The sequence below is a fragment of the Sphaerodactylus townsendi genome, linkage group LG01 (assembly GCF_021028975.2).
Source record: "Sphaerodactylus townsendi isolate TG3544 linkage group LG01, MPM_Stown_v2.3, whole genome shotgun sequence".
NCBI lineage: Eukaryota > Metazoa > Chordata > Lepidosauria > Squamata > Sphaerodactylidae > Sphaerodactylus > Sphaerodactylus townsendi.
In genome coordinates, this window is record NC_059425.1 from 99,291,545 (window position 1) to 99,317,501 (window position 25,957).

The window sequence follows — 25,957 nt, forward strand, 5'->3', positions numbered from 1 at the left end:
TACAATAATAACTTTCAGTTATTGCTATGTAAATCATTCCAAACTATTGCAATACTGAAGGCTTCTGATTAATAATTTATTACTAATTATGTAACTTTTGCCACAACAGTATTTTGTAATAAAGAAAACCTTGCCTTCTGCATCTTTTAAACTTCAAAAGGGATGCCAGGCTGCTATCTGTCCTTCAAAATCAAAGGAAACCAGGATCGTTATTAAAGTTGCCAATTTGAGCCCTCAAAAGATCAAAAGAAGTGAAATATCTGCTTGAACAAACTTCTTTGCTACATTAGTCCAGTTTTTAAAAGCTGAACTGCAGATAAATGTTTTCAAGTAATTAATCCAATATCTTTTATACTGAAACATGTTCCTACATTCCTTTTATCAGCAGGTGAAGAGATACCAACTCACTTTAAGCACTGGTTTCAGGGCCAAATGTGTCTACATCTTCTTAAGACATCAAAGCTAACAGTTATCACCACATTTTAGGGGAATGGAATTTTGGAAGTTAACAGGGCACTGTGTGAACACGTATCTATACATCTATTTCTTAAGTGTGGTCAAGCAGATTTAGCCGACTGCTAAATCCACAGATCACACCCATACTGAAAGAAAGGAGATTTTTGGGGGGGGGGGGGAACCCAGGTTTACAGAGAAATCTTAAATTTAAAAAATTGGGGATGGGGGTTAAAATCACCTCATAATAAATTATTGTTCTCTGTATAAGAGTTTCCTAATTCCAGCCTGAGAGCCAAACTGAGCTTGGAGATGACAGAGCCCAAGAGTTGTGGCAAGGCCAGTGTGGCTACTACTGTGCCACAGTCCTACAGCAGGCCCAGCAAGAAAGTGGGGTAGAGGTGGAATTCCCCCACAAGTCTCACTTGTTCCTCAGGGCCCTGCTGCAGCTTCAGCCACCACAGTTCTCAAAGTAAGGGGGAAGAAGAGGAGGGTTATCTGAGGGAGGGGGCAGAGAAGGAGAAAAGGGACATAAGGGGAATGGAGAATTGTCAGAGCAAAATGAAGGAGGAGGAGAAAAGGAAAAAAGAAGAGGATGGAGAGAGAAAGTGGGGGGGGGAGATTGAGAAAGTGGGGGGAAGTGGGGGACATTGTCTGAGAAGAGCAGGGAGTAGGATAGGTGGGAGAGAGAAGATTAGTAGAGAAGGGATGAGGTAGCAAGTGAGGGGGAACATTAATATACACGTGGTGAAGAAGGGGGCAAGGGAAGGCTGATAGGTAAGAACAGAAAAAGAGATAGAACTCTGACAGAGAATGGGGAGAGGAAACAAAGCGAAGGCCGGAAATGCCCCTTCACTGCAGTTTCTTGGAGATCCCCACTTGTTTGTTTCTATTAATCCTAGACCTACTGCTGAGTTTGAGTACTGAGAGAGCCTGAGAATCTGATGGGATAGATAGAATAATGGAATAGACAGGAGCCCAACAGATTTTAGTAGCGATGTTGCACCTTTTGTTTTCCCTTCAATGATGATTCCTAGCCTTGTATTTGCTTGTTTCTTTTGCTCAGCAGTTTAGGTGCTTTCCTGATGTCTATGTTAATATGAAAACAATGTACAGTTATTACTAGATTCTTATGAGACACCCAAACATATTACATTGCCCCGGTAGTGTGCAAGTGGTATGGAAGGCCTGTATCCTACATTCTACTCAGGAACGTTTGAAGGTCTCCTCCAACCTAAGGAGTCTTCTTCTAATTTAAATGGTTCTTCCTCCAATAGAAGAGATATGGAACATCCTCTAGACTACAATAGGATACTGCTCAGAATTTCCAAAACTGAAGGAAAAAGTTTATCCAACCTGGTACTTGGATGGGGAAAAATAAAGCAAACTCCACAAAGATTGCTGTGTACTAAGAACATTCTTTCAGGTTAACTCTATGAGATCCAGATTATGGTGAACAAACGAAACAGGGAAAACCAAGATGGGATGCTTTGGCAAAAGTAGATTCTTTGTATCAGACTTGGCTGCTATGTAAATGTCTAATTAATCAGAAGTAAACCACAGAAACCATTTTTAATTATGAGACTCTGCCTAGATCGTGAAGAGAGGATAATTATGTTTGAACTGATACCACTTGCTAAAGGCAATCGCCTTGCCCCTGCTAGTAACTTTTCCAAATGCTACTACTTTCATTCTACAGAGCTGTACAGTGTAAATTCTGCCTGTCATATGACACAGTCTGGAACTCAGGGAATGTTAAAGTATGTTGGAATATTAATTATGAGTCTCACAATCAAGTCTCACAATTACGAGTCTCACAATCAAGAAACAGGGATACTGAGAATTCACCTCTGGATAGGTAGATATTTGCACAAAATATTTGCCAATATTTACACAAATTAAATTACACCTACCAAATATTGTAGCATTACAGGTACTACCCTTGTAAAACTTATGGCTTGTTAATAATCTGAATGATCAGTTTGTATTTTCTGATTTTTTTAAAAAATGAAACTTCCATTCATTCACACTATATTGTACATATAGCACATTGAATAGATGGGGATGGCTGTAGAGCATTATTACTAATATAGACTTACCAAATATGGGTTAAGAAATTCCCAGAGATTTGTGGGTTGAGCCCAGGGAAAGTGGGATTTGGGGAAGAACCTGTGCAGGCTATAATGTCATAGAGCCCCACCCTCCAAAGCACCCATTTTCTTCAGCAGAACTAAAGACCTGGTGTAATTCTGAGAGATCTCTAGGCCTTCCATGGGGTTTGACAACCCTGCTAAAACGGGACCATAACCATGGAGATGTATGACTACAGGAAAAGTTATTAAAAAATTCCATCCTGGTCATTGTTATTTATTTCCAGGCCACATACCAGTAAATCAAGAGCAAGTTATATGGCCTCTTGATTTCCTTCAGTCACTTGGGAAAAAAATGTTCTTATTTAAAGTGTAGTCCACCCCCAAGCTTCAGTCAAAAGAACCAGAACTTTCTGTTTTAAGTGTTGAGCATATTTAAGCCCTGGAGTTTGCACAGTTTCCCTCTTTTCTTTTTTGCCGTCAAGTCACAGATGACTTCTGGCGGCCCCATAGGGTTTTCTTTGGACAGTTTTAAATGCATGCAAATTCAAAGAACATTGCTCAATCAAATGAATATATCTATTTTTAAACCATGACATACAGGATATGCCTGACAGAGCTGCAAAATGAAATTAAGGACTGACTGGGAGGCATTTCTCCAAAAACTTAAAGGAAGTCCCATGTAGCATTAACATGGTGAGGAACATTCCTGCACCTGAACCAAGCTTCTTAGGAGGCGAATCCGAGGAACTAGCGAAGATAGTGGTAGACAAGGAAGAAGTTCTGGCAGCCATTGATAAACTAAATGTTACCAAATCCCCTGGCCCAGATTGCATTCACCCAAGAGTTCTTAAAGAGCTCAAGCATGAAATTGCTGATCTTCTCACATTAATATGCAACTTATCCCTGAAATCAGGCTCCATCCCTGAAGACTGGAAGACGGCCAATGTCACACCAATCTTTAAGAAAGGATCTAGGGGGGACCTGGGAAATTACAGGCCAGTCAGTTTGACCTCTGTTCCTGGTAAATTAGTAGAATCTATCATTAAAGATAAAATTATAAAACATGTAGAAAAGCAAGACCTGCTGAGAAAGAGTCAGCATGGCTTTTGCAGAGGCAAATCCTGTCTTATAAACTTACTAGAGTTCTTTGAGGGTGTAAACAGGCATGTGGACAGGGGTGAACCGGTGGACATTGTCTACTTGGATTTCCAAAAGGCTTTTGACAAAGTTCCTCACCAGAGACTGTTGAGAAAACTCAGCAATGAAGGAATAAGAGGGGAAGTCCTCCTATGGATTAAAAACTGGTTGAGAAACAGGAAGCAAAGAGTGGGTGTAAATGAGAAGTTCTCACAATGGAGAGATGTCGGGAGTGGTGTCCCCCAAGGATCCGTTTTGGGACCAGTGCTCTTTAACCTATTCATAAATGACCTGGAAGTAGGGGTGGGTAGCGTGGTGGCCAAGTTTGCAGATGATACCAAATTATGTAGGGTGGTGAGAACCACAAAGGATTGTGAAGAGCTCCAAGCAGACCTTGATAAATTAGGTGAGTGGGCTCAGAAATGGCAAATGCAGTTCAATGTAGCAAAATGTAAAGTGATGCACATAGGGGCAAAAAATCCAAACTTCACATACACGCTACAGGGGTCAATGCTATCAGTCACAGACCAGGAAAGGGATTTAGGCGTCTTAGTTGATAGTTCCATGGGAATGTCAACTCAATGCATGGCAGCTGTAAAAAAAGGCAAACTCTATGCTGGGGATCATTAGAAAAGGAATTGATAATAAAACTGCAAGGATTGTCATGCCCTTATATAAAGCAGTGGATCGCGACCATCACACTTGGAGTACTGTGTCCAGTTCTGGTGCCGCATCTCAAAAGGATATTGAGGAGATAGAAAAAAGTGCAGAGAAGGGCAACGAGGATGATTGAGGGACTGGAGCACCTTCCCTATGAGGAGAGGCTGCAGCGTTTGGGACTCTTTAGTTTGGAGAGGAGGCGGCTGAGGGGGGATATGATTGAAGTCTACAAAATTATGCATGGGGTAGAAAATGTTGACAGAGAGAAATTTTTCTCTCTTTCTCACAATACTAGAACCAGAGGGCATTCATTGAAAATGCTGGGGGGGGGGAGAATTAGGACTAATAAAAGGAAACACTTCTTCACGCAACGTGTGATTGGTGTTTGGAATATGCTGCCACAGGAGGTGGTGATGGCCACTAACCTGGATAGCTTTAAAAGGGGCTTGGACAGATTTATGGAGGAGAAGTCGATTTATGGCTACCAATCTTGATCCTCTTTGATCTGAGATTGCAAATGCCTTAACAGACCAGGTGATCGGGAGCAACAGCCGCAGAAGGCCATTGCGTTCACATCCTACATGTGAGCTCCCAAAGGCACCTGGTGGGCCACTGTGAGTAGCAGAGAGCTGGACTAGATGGACTTTGGTCTGATCCAGCTGGCTTGTTCTTATGTTCTTATTAACAAAAGAATGCCCACTGAACTTTCAGTGGCTGTTAGGTGTTGCTAAACAACCCCAGCAATATTGCCAAGCCTCCCTGGCCTTGACTTCTGAAATGCAAAGTTGGGGGAGACCAAAATAGCCCTAGAAAAGATTGGCCCATTCCACTTTCATGTTCCCTGATGAAGGAGGACTCCCTAGGAACAGGCTCAGTAGAAATTGCCAGAAATTCACTACCCACACAACTCAGCCTTGACTAGCAGCAGTGGTCACCATGCAACCAGCAAGAGACTGGTGAGGGGGTAGGAACATTAGGGTGACAGTGACCATGATGTGAAATGTCACACCTATGTACTAACTGGCAAACCTCTGGCAAAACTGTACAGTTTTGGGGAGATTTCTGGAGAGGACATAGCTTATAATCATGGAGGCAAAGTAGTTCATATTTTTTGACAGAAAGTTTCATGCCACCATCCTTTTTTTCCACCAGCAATAATTATTTTACTGCTGATAATTGTTCCCCATCTTTAAGGGATGCAAATAAAAGCTAACCATGGAATATGGCTTGGCAGAAAAGCAGTGGTGTAGCACCAAGGGGATGGGGGGCAGTGCAGCAGGGCGCGAGGTCCTTGCATGCCCCGGGCGCAGCTCCCCCTCGCTCCAGCCCTGCAGGAAAGTCCTAAAATACCTAGTTTTTAATTTCCAATAATTCTTCATTTTCCTCAGTAAATAGCCCACCTCTCATTTTACTGTCATACTTTGCATCTTTCAGTATCATCCTAAGCAGAGTTACACCCTTCTACTGAGGTCAGTGAGTTTAGCAGGGTATAATTGCTTAGGATTTCACTCTGATATATTCTATAGATAAAGCTACTGTCATAAAAAGAATATTATTGATTATTTCAAACAAAATTCTGTTTCCTGCAATTCTATATGCATGTTAAGGCCTTCAGTCTTTGCCAAGAAAAAAAACCCAGGATAGAAACTTTTTAAATAAATGAAATGAATGGATATGAATGTGTGGTCTATGTCTTAGGATTTTAGTGATGGATACTTTCATATGCATGAGAAGTATTCTGTCCATACAAAACCAGATGTGTTTATACTGCAATACAATACTGCATGGAAAATTAGCTTTATGAATTTCCAAAGAATGGTATGAATGATGACTTCCTTACTAAAGCCAAACATAAAGGAATTCTAGTATCTGACAACAAATAGATGGTCATTTTGCTAAAATAAATCTGTCATTCAGTGACTGAAGACAATATATTTTATATTATAGATTGTGAATCTAGGTTTCAGCCAAGTCAGTATAACTACAGCCTTCTAATTCCTCAGGCTTCTTCTCATCTTTCGTTCACTCAAATAGTATTTAATTAATCCAAGCTGGCAATGAAGTTAAGGAGACAGTAGAGAGACTCACAGATGTGTGGGATGCTACTAAGGATGAGTATTGCTTTTTTTTTTGCTGTTGCACTGTCTGCAATCTGTCTGCAACACTGTGTGAAAAATTTCATAATGCCACACCCAAAGACTAGGAAAGTCTATCAGTAGTTTACATGTAGTCAGCCCTTTTGACTGTTAACTCTTATCACGTGGAGTAAAAAAAAAAGCCAATCACAAAGTGGAATTACTATCTATCTTGATTTTTATTTTATGCACAGTGTGAACAGACACTCGAGCATAAGCTATGCTGTTTATTAGTCTGCCAGAATCTCATTCAGAATTTTACAAGAGAAACTCACTGAACATCCATTCTCCTTTGCAAGAGACATAATGGCTTAATCATATGTAAATACATAAAAGCAAACACTGCAGAACTATCTTGAAATCAAAGCCAACTGAATACATTTTGCTGGTATGCTAATACTGCTACCTAGTTTGCTCACATGAACAACCTCACTTTTTCTATGTGTGATTCTTTTTTATCCAGCATTAGTATTATTACTATAAACACGAAACCACATTGCCCTGCACCTGTTCAGGAGAAAGGAGGAAGTTAGTGAAAAAAGGTCCAGTGCCGCCAGGAATGGAGCGAGGGGAAACTGCACCTGGGGCATGTGCACGCCTTGCACCCCTGCCACACCACCGTCCACCCCCACCATGTCCCAGAACGCCACACCCCTTCCATGGCTGCTGTTCCACCTGGAGTGTTGCGTCCCCCCGTCCCGTTGGTGCTATGCCATTGAGTGCTGCTTACAAGGTGCTTTGGCAGTATGTGGGCAATTAAAAACTTCTAGAGACAGAAAGCGAGAGGGTCAGACTTAAAACACATTAATGGAAAATGAAGCAAAAAGGAACAAATAGTTTGGGAAGGGGAACTTGTCTCATAGGCCCCTTCCGCACACGCAAAATAATGCGTTTTCAAACCACTTTCACAATTGTTTGCAAGTGAATTTTGCCATTCCGCACAGCTTCAAAGAGCACTGAAAGCAGTTTGAAAGTGCATTATTCTGTATGTGCGGAATGAGCCATACACACACTGCTTGGCCTCAGCCATAAAAAACTCATGTTAGCAAGATAGGAGTAAGGGGACCAGTGAAATGATAGTTCTAAAGGAGAGTGAATTCTACTGAACGTAAATAGCATACAAATTCTATGGCCAGAACACTAGAAAATCTCAGATGAAAATCATAAATGTCTGCTTTGAAGCAATATTGTCCAATCCCCTAAAATGTCTAAATGAAATATACCAGGAGATCTTGAATGGAGTGCAGCATTTAGTTGAAGCTCTCCCTGTTACCATATTGCCATATCAGCTTTATTTGGCTTTACTGAAAATTTCTTGGTTTGTAAAACCCCAAACTGAAATTGACCACATTAAAAAAAGGGGCTCATCCCTAGATGAATTCTAAAACAGTGTTGTCTTGTGGGGAGAAGTGTCTTACTTTTATGCCAGTCTTTGGCCCCTGTACTTCTGTGACACCCCTTAGCAAGAGGAGGGGTCCAACTGTTAACACTATCCGCCTTGTCTGTCATTGTGCGGACTTGGCCAGACTGAGTGCTGCATCTGCATCACCTTGCCTTGTACAGGGCTCAGCCCAAACGCTGCCATTTGTTTTGCTTCACATAAAGCTTGGATGGATTGGGCACTTGTGCCTGCCTCACATCAAGAAGGCTGAGTGAGGTGCTACCACCTCTGCCATTTTGCCTCTGATTTGGGGGCTCCAGTGGGTTAGGATCTGCCTTCCTACCTCACTTCAGGCAGGCTGGGCATTGCCTTGCATAGGGCTTGGGTGGGTTGGGCTCAGCCCTTCTGTTAGAGGGCTGACTGCCCCAGATATGTGTTGGTGGCCATCAGTCCACTGGAAGGCATTCAGGTGCTCTTAATGGGTAATGTTGGCCTGGCTTTTGAGATAAGCTAAACTGAGAATGTGTAACTGACCCAAGGCCACACAATGAGTTTTGAAGGCAGAATAGAGATGCAAGTTCTAGTTTGAAACTCTAACCATTACAGCACAATGGCTATCATGTGATGGTTGCTGTTAAACACTGTATAAGTTGGCAATAATAACATTACAAGTATCTATCTTCTGTTTTTCAGAGGTACAGTATATAAAAAAGTCATTGAATACAATCATTTTCTTTCACATGGGTGCAATAAACAACTTAAATCACATCAAATTGTGTTTATTTTGGTCATATGTAACCTCATAGGTAATCAAAGTCATTGAAATTATAATTAGGTATAACAACCTTAAAGCAAATGAAACATAAATATCTATTCTTAAATTAGTACACACACACACAAACACACACTGGACACTCTGTCTGCTTTAATAATACAACCACAAGAGAACAACTTCTCAAATCTGTATTAAGTGTCACAAAACTTCTACGTTCACAAATATGCTGGATGTCTTAAGTAATGCATAGCATTATAAATATACAAATACAAGTTTAGATTGAGTGCAGCACCAATTGAACAGATGCCCAATAGAAGTGAATTATAAATGGCACTAATTAAAAGTGCTTACAACTTATTTCTTCCTTTTTATGATGTAAGCAATTAGCAAGTTAGAAACTGTTAACCGTTGGGCTTGACAAGGCATTAACAGGCAGTTTCTTCCAGCTGAAAGCCACAAGCCCTGTAAATTATAACAAATAGTTCAAAGAGGCTCTAAACTAGTAAAAGGTATAGTAAACTGATCTCCGTGGCAATCAAACTGTTTGCAACCTAATGAAGTCTTCCTCAGTACAAAAACTCTCAGCAGGGAGCTCAAACCTTTATAGGCATTGGGTCATTTCAGTGTGGTGTGTTCTTAACAAAATTCTTAAAACTGTAGTGTATAAGAATAACATAAGTCTATAGTGTTCACATCTAAGTCTAAAGGTAGAAAAGGCAAATAAGCTAAACTTACCCTATAGAAAAAAAGCCCTCAGAAAAAAAGCGTACCTCAGAAGGTCTTCGATAGTGTTTCCAAAATGGCAATTTGCACATATTGAAACAGGCCAAAATCAGAATGGCTTTCTTGGCCGCCATATCACACTGCTGACTTATGTTCAGTTTGCAGTCTACTAAGACTCCCAGAAGTCTTTCACATGTAGTGTTGTCAAGCCAGGTGTCACCCATCCTATATCTGTGCATTTCATTTTTTCTGCCTAAGTGTAATATCTTACACTTATCTCTGTTGAAATTCATTTTGTTTGTTTTGGCCCAGCTCTCTAATCTGTCCAGGTCATTTTGAATTCTGATTCTGTTCTCTGGGGTATTAGCTACCCCTCCTAATTTGGTATCATCTGCAAATTTGATTAGCATGCCCTCTATTCTATCATCCAAGTCCTTGATAAAATGTTGAATAGCACTGGGCCCAGGACAGAATCCTGTGGCACCCCACTAGTCACTTCTCTCCAAGATGAAGATGAGCCTTTGGTGAGCCCCCTTTGAGTTCGGTCAGTCAACCAATTATAAATCCATCTAATAGTAGTATTGTCTAGTCTACATTTCACTAGCTCACTTGCAAGAATATTATGGATACCTTGTCAAAAGCTTTATTAAAAACAAGGTATGCTACATCCATAGCATTCCCTTCATCTACCAAGCATTGGGGTGGGGTAGGGTGGCAAGGTGGGTATTGGGGGAAGGTGGAAAGGTGATGTTAGGGATGGGGTGTATAGGTGAGGCTTGAGGTGGAGAAATGATTGGAGATGGTCGGGGAGGGCAGGAGGGTTTTACTGGGCCCATGGACAAGGGCTCTGCGGCCCCAGCCTAGGTGCTTGAGGTGGGGAAGGGAGGTTTAAGGGCTTTGCCAGGCCCGTGAAGCAGTGGCTCTGTGGCCCAGCCAGGATGATTGCGAAGGGGGGAGCTTTGAGGGCTTTGCCAGGCCCTGGGAGCAGCAGCAGCAACTTGTGACCTGGCCTGGATGCTTGAGTTGGGGGTTGAGGGCTTTGCCGGTCCCACAGAGCAGCAGCTCCATGGGCCTGGCAAATGCCAATTGACATGCAGGACACACAGGGCTTGGGTCCCTGTGTGTCCTGCATGCTAATTGGCTAAGGGTTTGTCACTGGACATTCAAACCCTTAACCAATTTTGCATTGTAAGATTTTCAGCAAGTGACAGCATTACATCACTTCTGAGGGAAACCAGGAAGGGCAATGATATAATGGCATTGACCAGTGTTCCCCATATCCTCCCTGGACTCCTAGTCTAGATCCTTATCAGAGTGATGGGTCAGTGAAAGGAATGTACCTTTTGCAACTTTGAAAAGCTTGCTTAATTCCTCATCTCTGAATGTCACACTATTGGAACTGACATGTGATCAGGATGGCTCAGCACTTTCCACAGATTCCAAATCAAATGAGATGTTCTATTTGAAGTTGTTATTGGAAAAGGCACTCTGTATTTGACAGCAGAGCTTCCACCACATATGCTGAAGCACTCTTGTACTCCTCCTGTCACCAGGAATCAATTTTTCTACATTGCAATTCTTCCTTGCAGTATGAACGAACGTTCTCTTTGGTCAATATTGACAGATTCTGCCTAGAGGTGATGAGAAGAGAAGTTTCATCATGTTGGTCTATTACCAACCAAGTCATGAAGAATAGCATGGGCAGAAGAGGAAATGTCTTCTTCCATACCAACTGGTAGCTGGAATTTGGCAACCTCTAGGTGACATTTATAGCAAGAAAAGTGTGACTTGTGTATAAACTGAAACAGGAGGATGGTCCTAAATGGTCATTCAGGCATTTAAAAACTCAAGTGTCACCCTTAGTTTTCTCTATGGTTGATGATGCAATTCAATGGTCATGCTAATGTCTACACAAAAGGTGAACTTTGAAGAGGGGTCTTAGGGGCAGAGAGCTGGGGTACCACGACGTTTCTTAGGGAATATCCTGGCAGAATACGAACTCAACTCAACACCAATTCAAATATTCAGGGGAATATACCTTTCTCTCCAATACCTTTCATGGTTGCCACCATGAAATACTCCCCATGGTTCTCTCGAGTTAAAAAGAACAAATGTTACGCCCAATATCTTACAAATCTCAAGGACGCAAACCTAAGAAAATCATTCACATCCCTGAGATTTCAGTCATTTAAATCAGAATATTTACTGGGGGGATATGCCAGAACACCAAAAGAGTTACGAGTTTGCAGATGTAGTTTAAAGCAGTGCGAGGATATAACACATTACACACTCTACTGCCCTTTTTATGCTGTTATCCGTACCAAATATATCAATGACATCCTGATAGGCCTGACAGGCAATGTGGAGGAGAAGGTTTGCTTTCTTATGGCTGATGTTTTTCCTGAGGTTACAACTAAAGTAGCGACTTTTATGTTTCTAGCAGCAAAAATTAGAGAAAACTTAACCAAAGCTCCAACTTTAAAAGCTATGTTGTAACATAGGGGGCCAAATCCCCTCATAGTTTCAACTTGACTTTGTCTTAATTATATAATTAAATATATTGTTATTTTGTTGCTGTATTTCAATGCCATACAATTATTCTATTTGTATTTTTCAAGCTTATATAATAGCCTCTTTTTGGTTTTTAATGCTTTGTATAAATCTGATATTGAGTTCAAATTCTTATGTAAACTCTTGGGAGTTGGGCTAGGGTTGAAGTCTTATATGTGCGTGCATGGCCTATGGCTAATAAATGTGAATTTGATTGATTATGTCTCAGCCTCTCCAGCTCTGTTTGGAGGTGTCAAAGACATTCATATTACAATGCCCATAATGCTCATGACCATTTGCAGTTCTCTCTGACAATCAGCCTTCCTCGGGACCAGGTTGTGCCCAGTGGTGGGATCCAAAAATTTTAGTAACAGGTTCCCATGGTGGTGGAATTCAAACTGTGGCGTAGCGCCAATGGGGCTGGGCGGGGCACAACGGGGGCATGGCTGGGTATTCCAGGGGCGGGGCATTCCTGGGCAGGGCTATAGCAAGGATGCAGCCACTGCGCCGGTCCTTGGGTGGGAAACAAATGCATGCAGGCGCATGCTGCCACGCACGCCAGTGCACCTCCTGCTAGACTGCTTCAAGTTCTGTGAACTACTGCTGAGAGGAGGTGCGTAACTAAAGCAAAAATCATGTGGCAAAATCACCAATTACCCTGTTTCCCCTAATATAAGACATCCCCGAAAAATAAGACCTAGTAGAGGTTTTGCTGAAGTGCGAAATATAAGGCATCCCCCGAAAGTAAGACATAGCAAAGTTTTTGTTTGGAAGCATGCCCGACGAACAGGACACAGGAAAAATAAGACATCCCCTGAAAATAAGACATAGCACATCTTTGGGAGCAAAAATTAATATAAGACACTATCTTATATTCGGGGAAACACAGTAGTAACCCCCTCTTGGCACACACAAATAATTAGTAACCTACTCTTGGGAACCTGTGAGAACCTGCTGGATCCCACCTCTGGTTGTGCCCCTTCGGAGGAATGTTGAGTCCACTACCTCCTACCCCAAAATTAACCGGCACTCTTGAACAGAGAAACAGTTTCAGAAAATAACAAACTGCCAAATTTTTGGGGAACAATGTCGAAAAATTGTACAAATGGAGTCATCTGACTAACTGTTGTGCTTATATTATTATTGTTGTTGTTATTGTTATTATTATTTATTATGTTTATATACCGCCCTCCCCTGAAGGGTTATATGAGGAGTTAGTACAGAATATTATTGCCTCATATGCCACTAACACCAACAATCAAAGAAAGCTAAAAGAGCTCAGGCAAGTGCCAAAACATCAGTTATGAGCCTTATATGCAAGACAGAAGTGCCAAAGAACCCTCCTTACCCCTTGTTTATTTCTCAATCAGAAAACAGCTTAGTCAAAGATTAAAGGACAACAAAGTGTCTATCATCAATGCAGAATGGGAAAGACTCATCCAGGCAAACAATTCTAACGATTCCAGGTCCTTCTGGAGCATAGTCTCCAGCAGCTCAAGAACCAACAACAATTTGGCTGCTAGCATTTTGATTGAGGCCTGGTATCAGCACTACAAGAACACCTTCAGCGTTGAAGAGGAGGGCCCCACAATCCAAGATCCACCTCCACTTGACAATCTCTTGGACTGGCCTCCAGTTACTCCCTCCGAGGTAATGACTTTAATTGAACAACTTAAGACAGGCAAGGCGCCAGGCCCAGATGCCTGAGATGTTAAAAAAATTGTTGATTGGGCTCCACTTTTGGCCTCCCTCTTTAACAACTTTGCCCATTCCAACTTTTATTCTTATTCGCTGGTGAGGCATGATCACCTTTTTTATAAATAAGGACAACTATAGCCTTTGTCCAGGCTTCTGGGATTAGACCGGTTTTGTTAATCATTGTAAAGAGGGAGGCAATCTCAGATCAAGGAGGACCAAGATTTGTAGCCATACATTGACTTCTCCTCCATAAATCTGTCCAAGCCCCTTTTAAAACTATCCAGGTTAGTGGCCATCACCACCTCCTGTGGCAGCATATTCCAAACACCAATCACGCATTGTGTGAAGAAATGTTTCCTTTTATTAGTCCTAATTCTTCCCCCCAGCATGTTCAATGTATGCCCCCTGGTTTTAGTATTGTGAGAAAGAGAGAAAAATTTTCTATCCCATGCATGATGGGATAGAAATTTTCTATCCCATGACTTCAATCATATCCCCCAAATTTTCTATCCCATGACTTCAATCATATCCCCCCTCAGACATCTCTTCTCCAAACTAAAGAGTCCCAAACGCTGCAGCCTCTCCTCATAAGGAAGGTGTTCCAATCCCTCAATCATCCTCGCTGCCCTTCGCTGCACTTTTTCTATCTTTTCAATATCCTTTTTGAGATGTGGCAACCAGAACTGAACACAGTACTCCAAGTGCAGTTGCACCACTGTCTTCCTTCAAAACCCTGTATTCCAGCTCCCCCATTTTGGTCGAAGGCTTCTACTATTAGCATAGAGACACCTGTATACCCAGTCTCTGTCCTTAACCTGGGATTTATGTGCTTTGCCCTCTAGCCCTTTGTAGACACTATCACTTATCACATGCATATTGTTATGTTCCTGTAAGGTTTTTCCCCGCCCACCTCCCTTGGGGTTAGGTGTGCCATTCCTCCTTCCATAACACGAAAGTTGGCAAAGCCGTCCTCACCACTGGTGTCAGAGTGGTGGTCTCTCTTTCTCTTCCCCTAGCATGAAGGCTGCCCCTATAGTTCCCCTGTTGGCTCCAAATCAGGCGCCTGGCAGCCAAAACCTCCTCACCAACCACTTCATGAACAAACGCTACTCCAGCCTGTCCCTTAGGGTTGAGGCAAATGCACTGCCAGGCTCATACGGGCCCAACTGAATTCCCTTTTCCTCTCACTTCTTTCCCTCCTAAATCCTCACCCGAGTGACCGGTTTAACTTCTGCCAAGCTCTACCAGCTCCAACCTCCTTCCTTCCTTCTCTTTTATAGTCTCTATCTACTTTTTATTCCCATCGTTTCCTGTCCTGCCTCTCCCCAATTGCTGCTTAGCCTGCAAGCCCAGCCGAGCTCATCCGGCTTTACAGCCTCAAAGGTCGGAGCTCCGTCTCAGCTGCTGGCTGAGACTCGTCGTGGTGACGTCTCTGGCATCTCCTCTCGGCTGCAGGCCGTGGCTCATTGCCGTGGCGTCGTCTCTGGCATCTCCTCTGGGCTGAGGGGCTTGAAGGCAGCTTCATCGCTGGCCGGGGGTGGGGTTGTTGCTGCCGCCCCCGGACAGTTCCACGCTTGTATGTGGTTGATTTAGAAAAACCTCTCTCTCTGTCTGCATCCCCATAGATACTGTATTCTGAACCAAAGTCACCTCAGCTCCTGTTGGCTTTCCCCCAGGGATCAGTTTAAAAGCTGTTCTGCCACCTTTTTAATGTTGAGCACCAACAGCCTGCTTCCTTTTTGGTTAAGATGAAGCCCGTTCCTTTTGTACAGACCCGCCTTGTCCCAAAAGGTTCCCCAGTTCCTAACAAATCTGAAAACCTCTGCCTTACACCACCTTCTCATGCACGCATTTAGACTCTGTATCTCTGCTTGCCTAGCTCTCCCTGCGCATGGAACAGGTAGCATTTCTGAGAATGCCACCTTGGGGGTCCTGGACTTCAACTTATTACCTAGCAGTCTAAATTTAGCCTCCAGAACCTCCTGGCTACATTTCCCAATGTCGTTAGTGCCAATGTGAACCACAACTGCTGATTCCACTCCAGCACTGTCTATCAGCCTATCTAGATGAAGCGTGACATCTGCAACCTTTGCACCAGGCAGGCAAGTCACTATGTGGTCATCATGCCTCTCACAAACCCAACTCTCTAAATTCCTAATGATCAAATCACCTACTACAAGGAGCCCCCCATCTCCCCAAGGGGTATCCTCTGTGCGAGAGGATAGTTGATCACCAGCTAAAGAAGGGATCTCATCTAAGGGAGCATCTTCCACCACCACAGACTGGCACTCTCCGTTCCCCAGACCCTCATTCTCCATGACATCTGAAGAGATGTCACCATGGGAGTGAGACCTGGCTGTTAGGTCCCTGAGAGCCTTGTCTGTCACCCTCTTTGCCTCTCTCAGCTTCTCCAGATCTGCCACCTTGGCTCTAAGAGAACGCACACATTTCCTGAGTGCCAGGAGCTTATTGCAGCAAAGGCACACCCACAACTTCTGTCCTAGTGGTAGATAGTCATACATGTGACACTCAGTGCAAAACACTGGAAAGCCCCTACCCCCCTGCTGGCTTCCTGACTTCATATCTAATTTTGTTTAAATAGTCAAATATTAAACTTTTAATGAGTGCCTCCCCCTTTCTGCACCTTCTACTATCCCTCAAGATATGTCCTTACATGGCTAATAGGAAGCCCCACCTCTTAGCAGCCCCACCTCAGAAGCCTGAGGCAAGCACATGACCAGAAGAAAGAAAACAATAAAACCCCTGTTAAAAAAAACCCTGTTTAAAAGATGTGGCCGTTAACCCTTATTAACCCCTGTTTAAAAGATGTGGCTAAAAAATGTGGCTTTGAGAAAAGCCCTCCAAAAAGAAAACCAAAGCTCACTTAGCTCTTTCTGTCCCACTCCTTTTCTCCACTGCAACTGCTCTGCTGCTGCTTCCAGCAAAACATGTGTTGCTGGTAAGGTGAAGGAGACTTTCCACTGTTTCTGAATGGCTTCGCTGTATAAACGCAGGAGTTAGAGAGAAGGTTTTCAAGTAATTTGTATTAGAGTTGCCAACTTCAGAATGAGAAATTAATGGAGATTTTGGGGTGAGGCTTGGGAGAGCAGGGTTTAAGGAGGGGAAGGGCCCCAGTGTAATGCCATGAAGTCCATTCTCTGAAGCCACCACTTTCTCCAGCAGAAATGATCACTGTCATGTAGAAATCAGTGTAATCCCAGGAAAACACCAGACCCCAGTTGGAGATTGACAACTCTACAATAGAAGCTCTTCTACATACCATGTTACATGAATACACAGCAAGTACTACAGCTATTTTTGTGCCTTGCAAAACAATGTTCAATGAGACAGGAATTGTCATGACAAAGTAAACATCATTGGACTCTGCCCATATTGGCAAACCAGTATTTTTGATATCTCAATTGCAGGATCCCAGTTCAATGACAGAACAAGCATTCTATGCAACACAAACTGATATTACTGTTTATGTTTTAATTATTAATGGAAAATATTTTTTAGAATGCACAAATCCTGTGTGGTGCTATAAATTATCTCAAATTTCAAAGAGGAACCTATGTTGATATTCTAATCAATACTAATTTATGGTGCTCAGTTCAGATATCTCCATATCTAACTGCATGCTTAAGAATTCTCTTAAAAGGTACAGGGGTTGAAAATACTTCAGTGGTTCCTCTAAAGCAGTGATGGCGAACCTTTTCGATACCGAGTGCCCAAACTGCAACCCAAAACTCACTTATTTATCGCAATGTGCCAACACGGCAATTTAACTTGAATACTGAGGTTTTAGTTTAGAAAAAACGGTTGGCTCTAAGGTGCGCATTAGTTGGGAGTAAGCTTGGTGGTAGTCGGTGGCTTTGCTTTGAAGCAACCATGCAAGGGTGAATCACAACCCTAGGAGGGTTTACTTAGAAGGTAGCCCCATTGCCAGCAACCGAGCTTACTCCCAGGTAAAGGATCGCATTTTAGTTCTTCCTATGAAAATCAGTGAGGTTTAACAGCACTTAACAGGGCTACCTACACTGCTTCCCCAAAACTAGATCTGAAGTTTAATGATAATAATCTCCCTAAAATAATTACACTAATTACACTGAGGGCCTGGCGGGGGAAGGGGGAGAGGTGTGGGGGGGAGAGGGATGCTCCTCTCCCTTTCCTGTCAGTTGGTCGGGGGAAGGGGAAGGGGAAGGGGGAGATGATGGCACGCGTGCCCACAGAGAGGGCTCTGAGTGCCACCTCTGGCACCTGTGCCATAGGTTCACCATCACGGATCTAAAGTTTTGATTTTGCCTTCTGACATTCAACTATCAAACCATTCTGTCTTTCCCATCCTTGTTGCAACATGTTTTAGAAATAGGGTTTTAAATGATCTCAGTAATTTAGCCAATAACTCACTTAAGTTTTGCCTTGTATGGTTTATGAATTCTCTTTTGATGTTATTTATGCTTTCTTGATTCATCAGCTTCCAAGTTTGTCAGCAATATGATACCTACAATATGATGGCCTACTAGCAATATGATACCTGCAATATGATGGCCTACCAACTTGGTGAAAATTGATTCAAATGTTGCAGGAAGGTGATTACTGCAGAAGATTTCCAACGTGGTGATTTTTTCTATTCTTGAAAGTAATATGCCTGCTGAAAAAATCTAAAACACTTGCTTTTTAAGTAGAAATGTAAGTAAAGTTAGTAAAGTAAAGTTAGTAAGTAAAGCCTTCGACAATACAAAGTTAGCTATCTGACATTCATTCCTAGTGGCCATTCAAGATCTCCAAATTAAATTTTGTTGCTAAATTCAACAATTTTTGTTGTTAAATTCAACAAGTGATATTGATGCCCCTGTCCAAAAATAATCTATTATTATGCAGCTTAGAGAAGAGGACACCCTTTCCAAACCTAGATTTCAAACAATTCTCATTACTAGCATCAAGCTTGGCATCCTTATCATGCATGAGAATAATCTAGGCTGTTGGATACCTAATTACCAAATTTTCAGGCCCACAGTAATTAACTGCCTTTAAAAATTCAAGCAACAGTCCTAAAACACTTGATAATTCTCCATAAACTGAAGTGAATAGGTGCTACTGTTTACTGTGAATAGGTGCTACTGTGAATAGGTGCTACTGTGAATAGGTGCTACTGTTCAGGCAAGTATTCTTGTAATAGTTCAGCAATTAGCTGCCTAACCAGTATAACCACTAAATCTTCACTACAACTGAAAAAAATAACCATTGTACCCACTCACATCTCCTCTGGCAAAACATTTCATCCAACTTGCTTTCTCTGCCCCCAAGCAAATGATTCACTTTTTTCAGTAGGGAATTTTTTTCCCCAAATAGTGGTACTGGTTTAAGCTAGAATGCTTTTTGTGCACTGCAATGGTATATGCATGCAGTAGCTGTCCTTGCCTGCAGTGACAGCAAGAAACACATGTTGGTGTTCTGTGCGCTATGTCCCATCCAGGATAAATGTGAAAGTGGCGTAAAATCACAGAGTTTCTGGAGCTACCTTGAACGATCCTAAGCCATTTCTGGTTTTCCCCCCAGAAATAACGTAGAAGCTGTAGGACATTGCAAACCTACCTACCAACCCCACCCTCATTTTCCCCAAATCTCTTGCAGGCTGTCAAGCACAGCTTGGCAAAACCTGGCAACTGCTACCCAAGACTTTTAAATTGAGATGCTTCATATTTAAATCTGGGACCTCCTGAACACATGGGACATGCCAGTGATTAACCAGTGGGCAAGGATCCAATGTATGAGTAAATGTTTTCTGCAGTAGTTGTTGGGATCACTATGGCACAATGAACTGAGAGATGATAATTTGGGGCAGAGTGGTAGAATGAAACATCCAGGTGCAATAATTAACTGCAACAATGTTTAGCACAGCAAAAGAACTCTGCCAAACACTTTTGGCGTAGCAGCAAGATCATGCTGCTCAGAAAGAAGTGAGGGTACAGGGAGAGGAAAAGCACTATATCCGGCATCTGGTCATGACCCACCCACCCTAGTGGAGGGAGGGGAGTGAGTGAGGGGTGGCATGCAAAGGAGGAGAAGGAGGCCCAGCATCTGGACATGGCCCACCCACCCTAGTGGAGAGAGGGGGAAGAGGAGGGAGGGGGAGGGGTGGCATGCAAGGGAAGGGGAGGGAGGGAGGGGAGGGAGGGGTGGCATACAAGGGAGGGGAGGGAGGAGAAGGGGGCCAGGCATCTGGACATGGCCCACCCTAGCGGAAGGAAGGGATGGAGGGGTGGCATGCAAGGGAACCAGTCACAAATATCAGCAGCCATGGTAAGGGAAAGAGATGTAGTTTGATAGTATGGACTGAAACATGGAAGAGTAAAGAGCTGGATTCATCAGTGCTCAGGGATTGGAGATCCATGATGGTTATGTAGCAGAAGACAGAGCTGAAGGCCATTGTGGAGGACAGCAGTATGGAGGCAGAATTATGCACAAGCTAAGGAGACCTCAGGACCTCAGGTTGTAAGGGGCCTCTAAAAACGGGGTGGGGCCCCTTACAACCTGAGGTCCTGTTAGAAACCCTGTTAGAGTAAAACACTATTTTGGACTGATCTATGAGGCTTATATTTGGACTGATCTATGAGGTTTCTATGATCTATGAGGCTTCTTAAAATTGACACCATTTAGGGTCTCACCATTTTTAAAACTGGTTGTGCCGTGTGGTTGGGAACCTGTGGTTGGGAAATACCTGGAGATTTTGGAGGTGCAGCCTGAAGAAGGCTGGATTTGGGGAACTGAGGGACCTCAGCATGATACAATGGCATGAAGTCCACCTCAAAGCAGCCATTTTCTCCAGAGGAGCTGATCTCTGTCAGCTGGAGGCCAATTTTAAAACAAGGAGATCTCCAGGCCCCAACTGGACGTTGGCAACAGTATGCCTCTGAGTGATTGTATATCAAACATCTCCTCTTTTACAAATACCACATTCTAAGAAAAGGGGTGGTACTAGTGCTGTGTCTATACAGTAACATTTAGCTATAATGACACTGGAAGGAATGAGGAGGCAAAGAAGATTCAGGCAAAAATTTAAAAGGCAGCACATCAATCAATTATTTCACTATCTGAACAAACTGAAAACAGCTTGCTATCATTTATTTAACTTTCACTCAATCTGTACAACTAAGGGAGAAAGACCATACCCTTGTGGAAGATGCATCTCTCTACTTTGCTGGGGCTAGGAACAAAGCTGTTTCTAATTTTCTAAAAAGAGTAACTTCTAAAAGAGATATTCATCTCTGGCCTCAGTTGTCATGGCAAGATTGATTATACCTTTCAAAGAAGAGATTTATGCTACCAGAACAGGGAAGTTTCAATAGGGTGGCAACATATCAGGTGTTACCTATGCACGCACTTCAGGCAAATGTAATCTCAAAAAGTTGAACAAAATTTGTAGACTACAATTGAAGCAAGTTGTTTAAACTATCTTAATATGAATAGCTTTCGGACTTTTCACAAGGATATGTTGCATCTACTTTTTACCATTCACAGCAGACTGTCAGCCCATAATAAGAATTAAAATAACCTTAAACAAAGGAACACTTTTATAGAGGAAACTGAAATTGATTTATTTCAAAATGCCACTTATCTCCTATTGTTATTAGTGTATATGCATTTGAAACTTCTAGTGTTTGATATGTATTTAGGGCTAAAGCGAAGGCAAATACTATGTTCTAAATCCAGATACAGTGCTAAATTCATTTCAAGGATCAGTAAATCCACTTTAAGGATCAGTTTCTAGCATGCTGAGTATGGACAAATAGATTCAAATTTTAAGTCATTCTTATTTTCTAGAAAATCGTCAGTAAATCACAATCCCTTTGACACTTTAAAGTTTCAACTGTCCTTCTATATAATAGAAATAATCATAATATAGAATAGAAATCGTAATATAGATAACAAAATTAATATTATTCCTCAAATATTCCTCAATTAAAATCAATATAGTCAGTAGGACATGAAGGGGTGTGATCCCCTCTTGGCAAAGGTTAATTTCATAGACACCAATGACAATTTCTAGGTAAACCTGACAGTTAAGAATGCAAAAGCGCCAAAGAAATTGTTGGAAATTAGTGTAATTACAAAAATTCATGAAGCAAATGGAAAGTTTGCCAGCTTACAGTTTTTCTAAATTTCTAAACATTTAAAAAACTATTTGCATAAAAAGTTGCTGATAATTTATATTTAAAATTAGAATTCAGTATAGAAAGAGCTTTTCAGTAGTAAGTAGGATGGAAATTATTTACTAAAAATCACACATATAGTTATTCATAATTTACAATATAAAACAGATATTCTTTCCAACAATACAGTGTCTATAAGCAGTATGCAAAGTAATACAGACATGACATTTAATAGAGCTACACTAAAAATTGGTATGGACACTTTTGGTTTAAAAGGTGAACAAAAATGCTTGAAACGGCTTTTACAAGTGAGGAATGACGTCCCAGTCAAACATACTACACTTTTTGTTGCTCCTGAGACAAGTCAAAGGAACTGCAGAAAATAGAATAACACCTGTCAAAATACATTTCTAACTTCAATTTGTGAGAATGCTGATCTCATCTCATCTAAGATGTTCAATTCTTAGAAAATTACAAGTTGCACCATAATATAAAAATGGTACATATATGCAGCAAAATGGAAAATTCCAACACAAGCTATGACAATGCCACCCAGAGTTACAGTTCTGTTTCCCCACCTGGAATGAAAGAAGTCAAATCCTACTACTCCTAGTGAATCGTGACTGGGTGCCATTTCTGTATATCACCTGTCTGATCGTTAGCTTTAAATAAGCCCCAATAGACATTATTAAAATTATTATATCTAAGATGGTGATATTTCTTGGTCTTTCTAAAATAACATAAAAATCAAGCATGTTTGATGTTTTCAGGAGGTCACTGTAACATTATGCAGAATAAAAGTACCTACTCAAGAGAAAGACCACTATCAATATATGACCTTTTTTGTTTTCATCCCTGAGCAACTTGATTGAACATTTCCATCTCAGGTGACAATTCATCTTCCCACTCAAAAGCCTATTCTGTTTTAGTAAGTTTCCTTTTTATTTGTTTTTACATTTTGTGCATCCACCTTTCTTCTTTCATTGACCACAAGGCAGCTTACATAGGATTCTCAGGGAATCTCCAACCCAGGCTCTGATCATATCTAGGTTTTCTTAGTTTCAGCAATGTTGCTGTGCCTTAGGCCCTTCATTGATACCCTGTGAGCTGGCAAGTTTTCTTACAGCAAACCCATTAAAGGGATTATTAACGTAGCCAACTATAGGAGTTATGCATATTATTCTGGCCAGATTGACATTTTCATGTTTCTTGCACTGGCACAACTTAATAATGAACTCCTGAGGAAAAGAGTTGACATTTTGACCAATCTGATGGATTAGAGACAGCAGGATCTGGTGCATGCCTTTGGCTCCGTAACAAAAAAATAAGAAATCACCAAATGTAAACATGAACATAGGGACAATATATTTCATACTAATCCTTCAGCAATAAAAATATAATTTAATGTATGAGTGGCCTAACTGTGTATGGTTGCTTACTTTTAATTCTATAAAACAAAAGCAAGAACCCATAACCTTACTGCATCACTATAATATGCCTTCCTGACATGCTTTTTTATAGTCTCTGCCATTGTCGTACCAGCCACATTCCTCAAACCAGTTCAAAGCACTCTAAAATCTCTTTACAGCTGCAAGCATATAAAAATGCTCACGTACACTACTACTTGCACTCTCCATAAGGATTTTTAAAAACATTAACAGCTCAGACATCTCTATGAGAATACTACAGTGGATTGCACAAAAATTAAATATAAAACCCACTGTCTTCTAAAATATCATGCTAGTGTATGGGAAGAGGTGCCCTTTTAAGAATCACATTATTTCAGCTTGGAGGCCTTACGAACACTTTTTACAGGCTTCTTTATGACTAAAGTGTCATAATTAAATCTCTACTATTTGGAAAGGTAACATTCTGAGTTTTGATCACTTATACCCAACGTCAATTAATGTAACAAGCAAGTAGGCAGGGGAAGGGGAGTTGCAACCTAAAAGTGAAACCCCAAACATGTAACTGTACAAGAGATACAGACTACATTGGCAGCAGTTAAAATAGTTACTTTTAGGTCTGAACAGTTCCCATTTTAATTCTGGTTTAGTTTTATATCATTTATTTGCTTTAGTGCAGCCTATTCCCCACCCAACGCTTTTTTTGACCATCTCACTTCCTTTTTTGTATATCTTTCTAAGCATGCACATAAGCAGTTACCCAATAATCACAAGAGACATTTTGATTTATGCTGCCCTATTGTTATTCTTTGGTGACAATCCTAATGACCATCCTTACACACAGATCCCATACCCGAAACACACAAAATTCTCCACAACTGGTCTCTCCCTGCTTTAATATAAATTTCCTGCCTGCGTTAAATAAATCAATAGTGAAATTTACCTGTAGAAAACTGAGGGAGCAGTTTCTCTCATTGAAAAGTTTCCAGATTCATTCTCAAGGTAGTACGGTATCTGCTGGTTGTGATGATTAAAAGGTGAGAGCTGTGGTGCCGTCTGTAAAAACACAACAGGGCTAGGAGGAACATTATTCAGAGAAGGAAAAGTTCCCAGGCTGTTAGACACAAATGTTTCCGATGTAGGCGCATAATTGAGTCCGGTTGAGCTATACACTGGTTGTGTAGTGGTGGAAAAATCATAAGTTGTGCCTTCTGGGTAGTTAAAAATCCCAGTTTTGTTGCTCTCCACATACATTTCTTCGAGCGGTTGATCCAGGGGAATCTTCAGCTGAGGTCTGCTCAGTGTCTCTAGTTCAGTGCCTTGTATCTGTTGCAACAAGGCAACACCAGAGGTTTTTGTGTGAAGGGTCATGGTCATTGTTAGCGGCAGTGAACAAGTAACATATCCTGGTTTGGAATCAGCAGCTAGCGAGCCACCTGAGAAAAGAGAAGAAATCAAGGTGAAACACAGCAGAAATCTTGTTTCAGTCACATTATTCAACTGCATAAGTATCTAGCTTGTCCAAGCATGGGCTGAGCAGACTGTAAGCACAGGGAAGCACGCACATACACTCCCCCTCTCTCTTTCTGACTCAAACTTTAAGTACTACTGATATGAGCTAATATACTTTACAAGGTACTGGCATTAGGCCAGACACTCTTGCTTTCTGCTGATATCAGTTTAAAGCACCTCAGAAACAATTCTGGATTAATACTATTTAATTATTCCACTCATTTTTTCTTGATTACAGCTGTTTTTCATTTTATGAGACTCCAGTGTTCAGAGAAAGAGAGAGAGGAGGGTAGAGGCTTTCATAACATTCAAAATGTTCATTCAGAGAGTAGAGTCCATTTATATTGTATATCCCCACCAGGCTCCATTTTATCTCTGTTTATCTAAATTCCCTGTTTTGTCCATCTTAATGTTTTCTAGAAGTTTGTAATGTGTATATTGTAATGACCCTGGGTAGGTCTGCACTGTAACTGAGACATGGCATAACAAAGTGTGTGTTTGTGCGGGCGCACTCATGCATGTGTGCAGCCAGCCACAAACTGTCAAATTCCACTGAGCAAAAATCAAAGGGTGTCCTGTATCTTTGTAGGATAAAAGGCACATAAATAGGCCTGCTGCTATTGTTCTTGGTATTTAACTACAGTGCGAAGCAATTTTTTTAATGTAAAGAAAAAATAAGTTAAACCTACAGTTATCCTGCTCTTATGCTTCTCAGTAGGTTCCCTTGCTTTGCATTTTATATTAAAAAATATGTAAAATAGGAAATTTGGGTTGTGGTTGTTTTCAGACCGTTTAACATTCTGCCGCAGGTTGACTGCATGAAACATGGATGGAAAACTAATAAATCTAGCAAAAAAGGTCTCCCTTACGCTCCCGGCTTTTACCTCTTTTTGTGCTACAGATAATTGAGAGCTTTAAAACAATCCAAAGAGATTAATTTTAACTCAAATAAAACAGAAACCTATAACAAAGAAGAACTAATGAGATTAGCCTATTTTGTGTAATGGCTGCATATAATTTAACTCTTGGACTAGCAATTATACTGTATCAGCCCAACAGAAACGTTTAAGATTAGTTCTATACATAGATCTGTAGTTTTCTAAGTTCTGCTGGTAAAAAAAAGATTGGTGTCTGTTCTTAACATTAAAACATGCAGGGCTTTAGATAACCATGTATGAATATGAATGTAAACTCACACCAGAATTAAATGCTTCTGTGTTAAATGAAACCATCAACTTTGATAAAAGTAGATAGGTCTTATTTTATTTGCAATACATA

General features: G+C 41.3%; 1 protein-coding gene across 2 annotated transcripts in view; it reads right to left on the reverse strand.

Moving 5' to 3' along the window:
* The window catches only part of ESR1 (estrogen receptor 1), a 151,527-nt gene extending 126,844 nt beyond the window's left edge, over positions 1-24,683 (reverse strand). For both annotated transcript variants that reach the window (XM_048488637.1, XM_048488648.1), the window contains exon 1: positions 24,111-24,683. In XM_048488637.1, the coding sequence (XP_048344594.1) occupies positions 24,111-24,673 (563 nt within the window). In that variant the 5' untranslated portion in view covers positions 24,674-24,683. The remainder of the gene's footprint in view (positions 1-24,110) is intronic.
* Between the last annotated feature and the right edge of the window lie 1,274 nt (positions 24,684-25,957).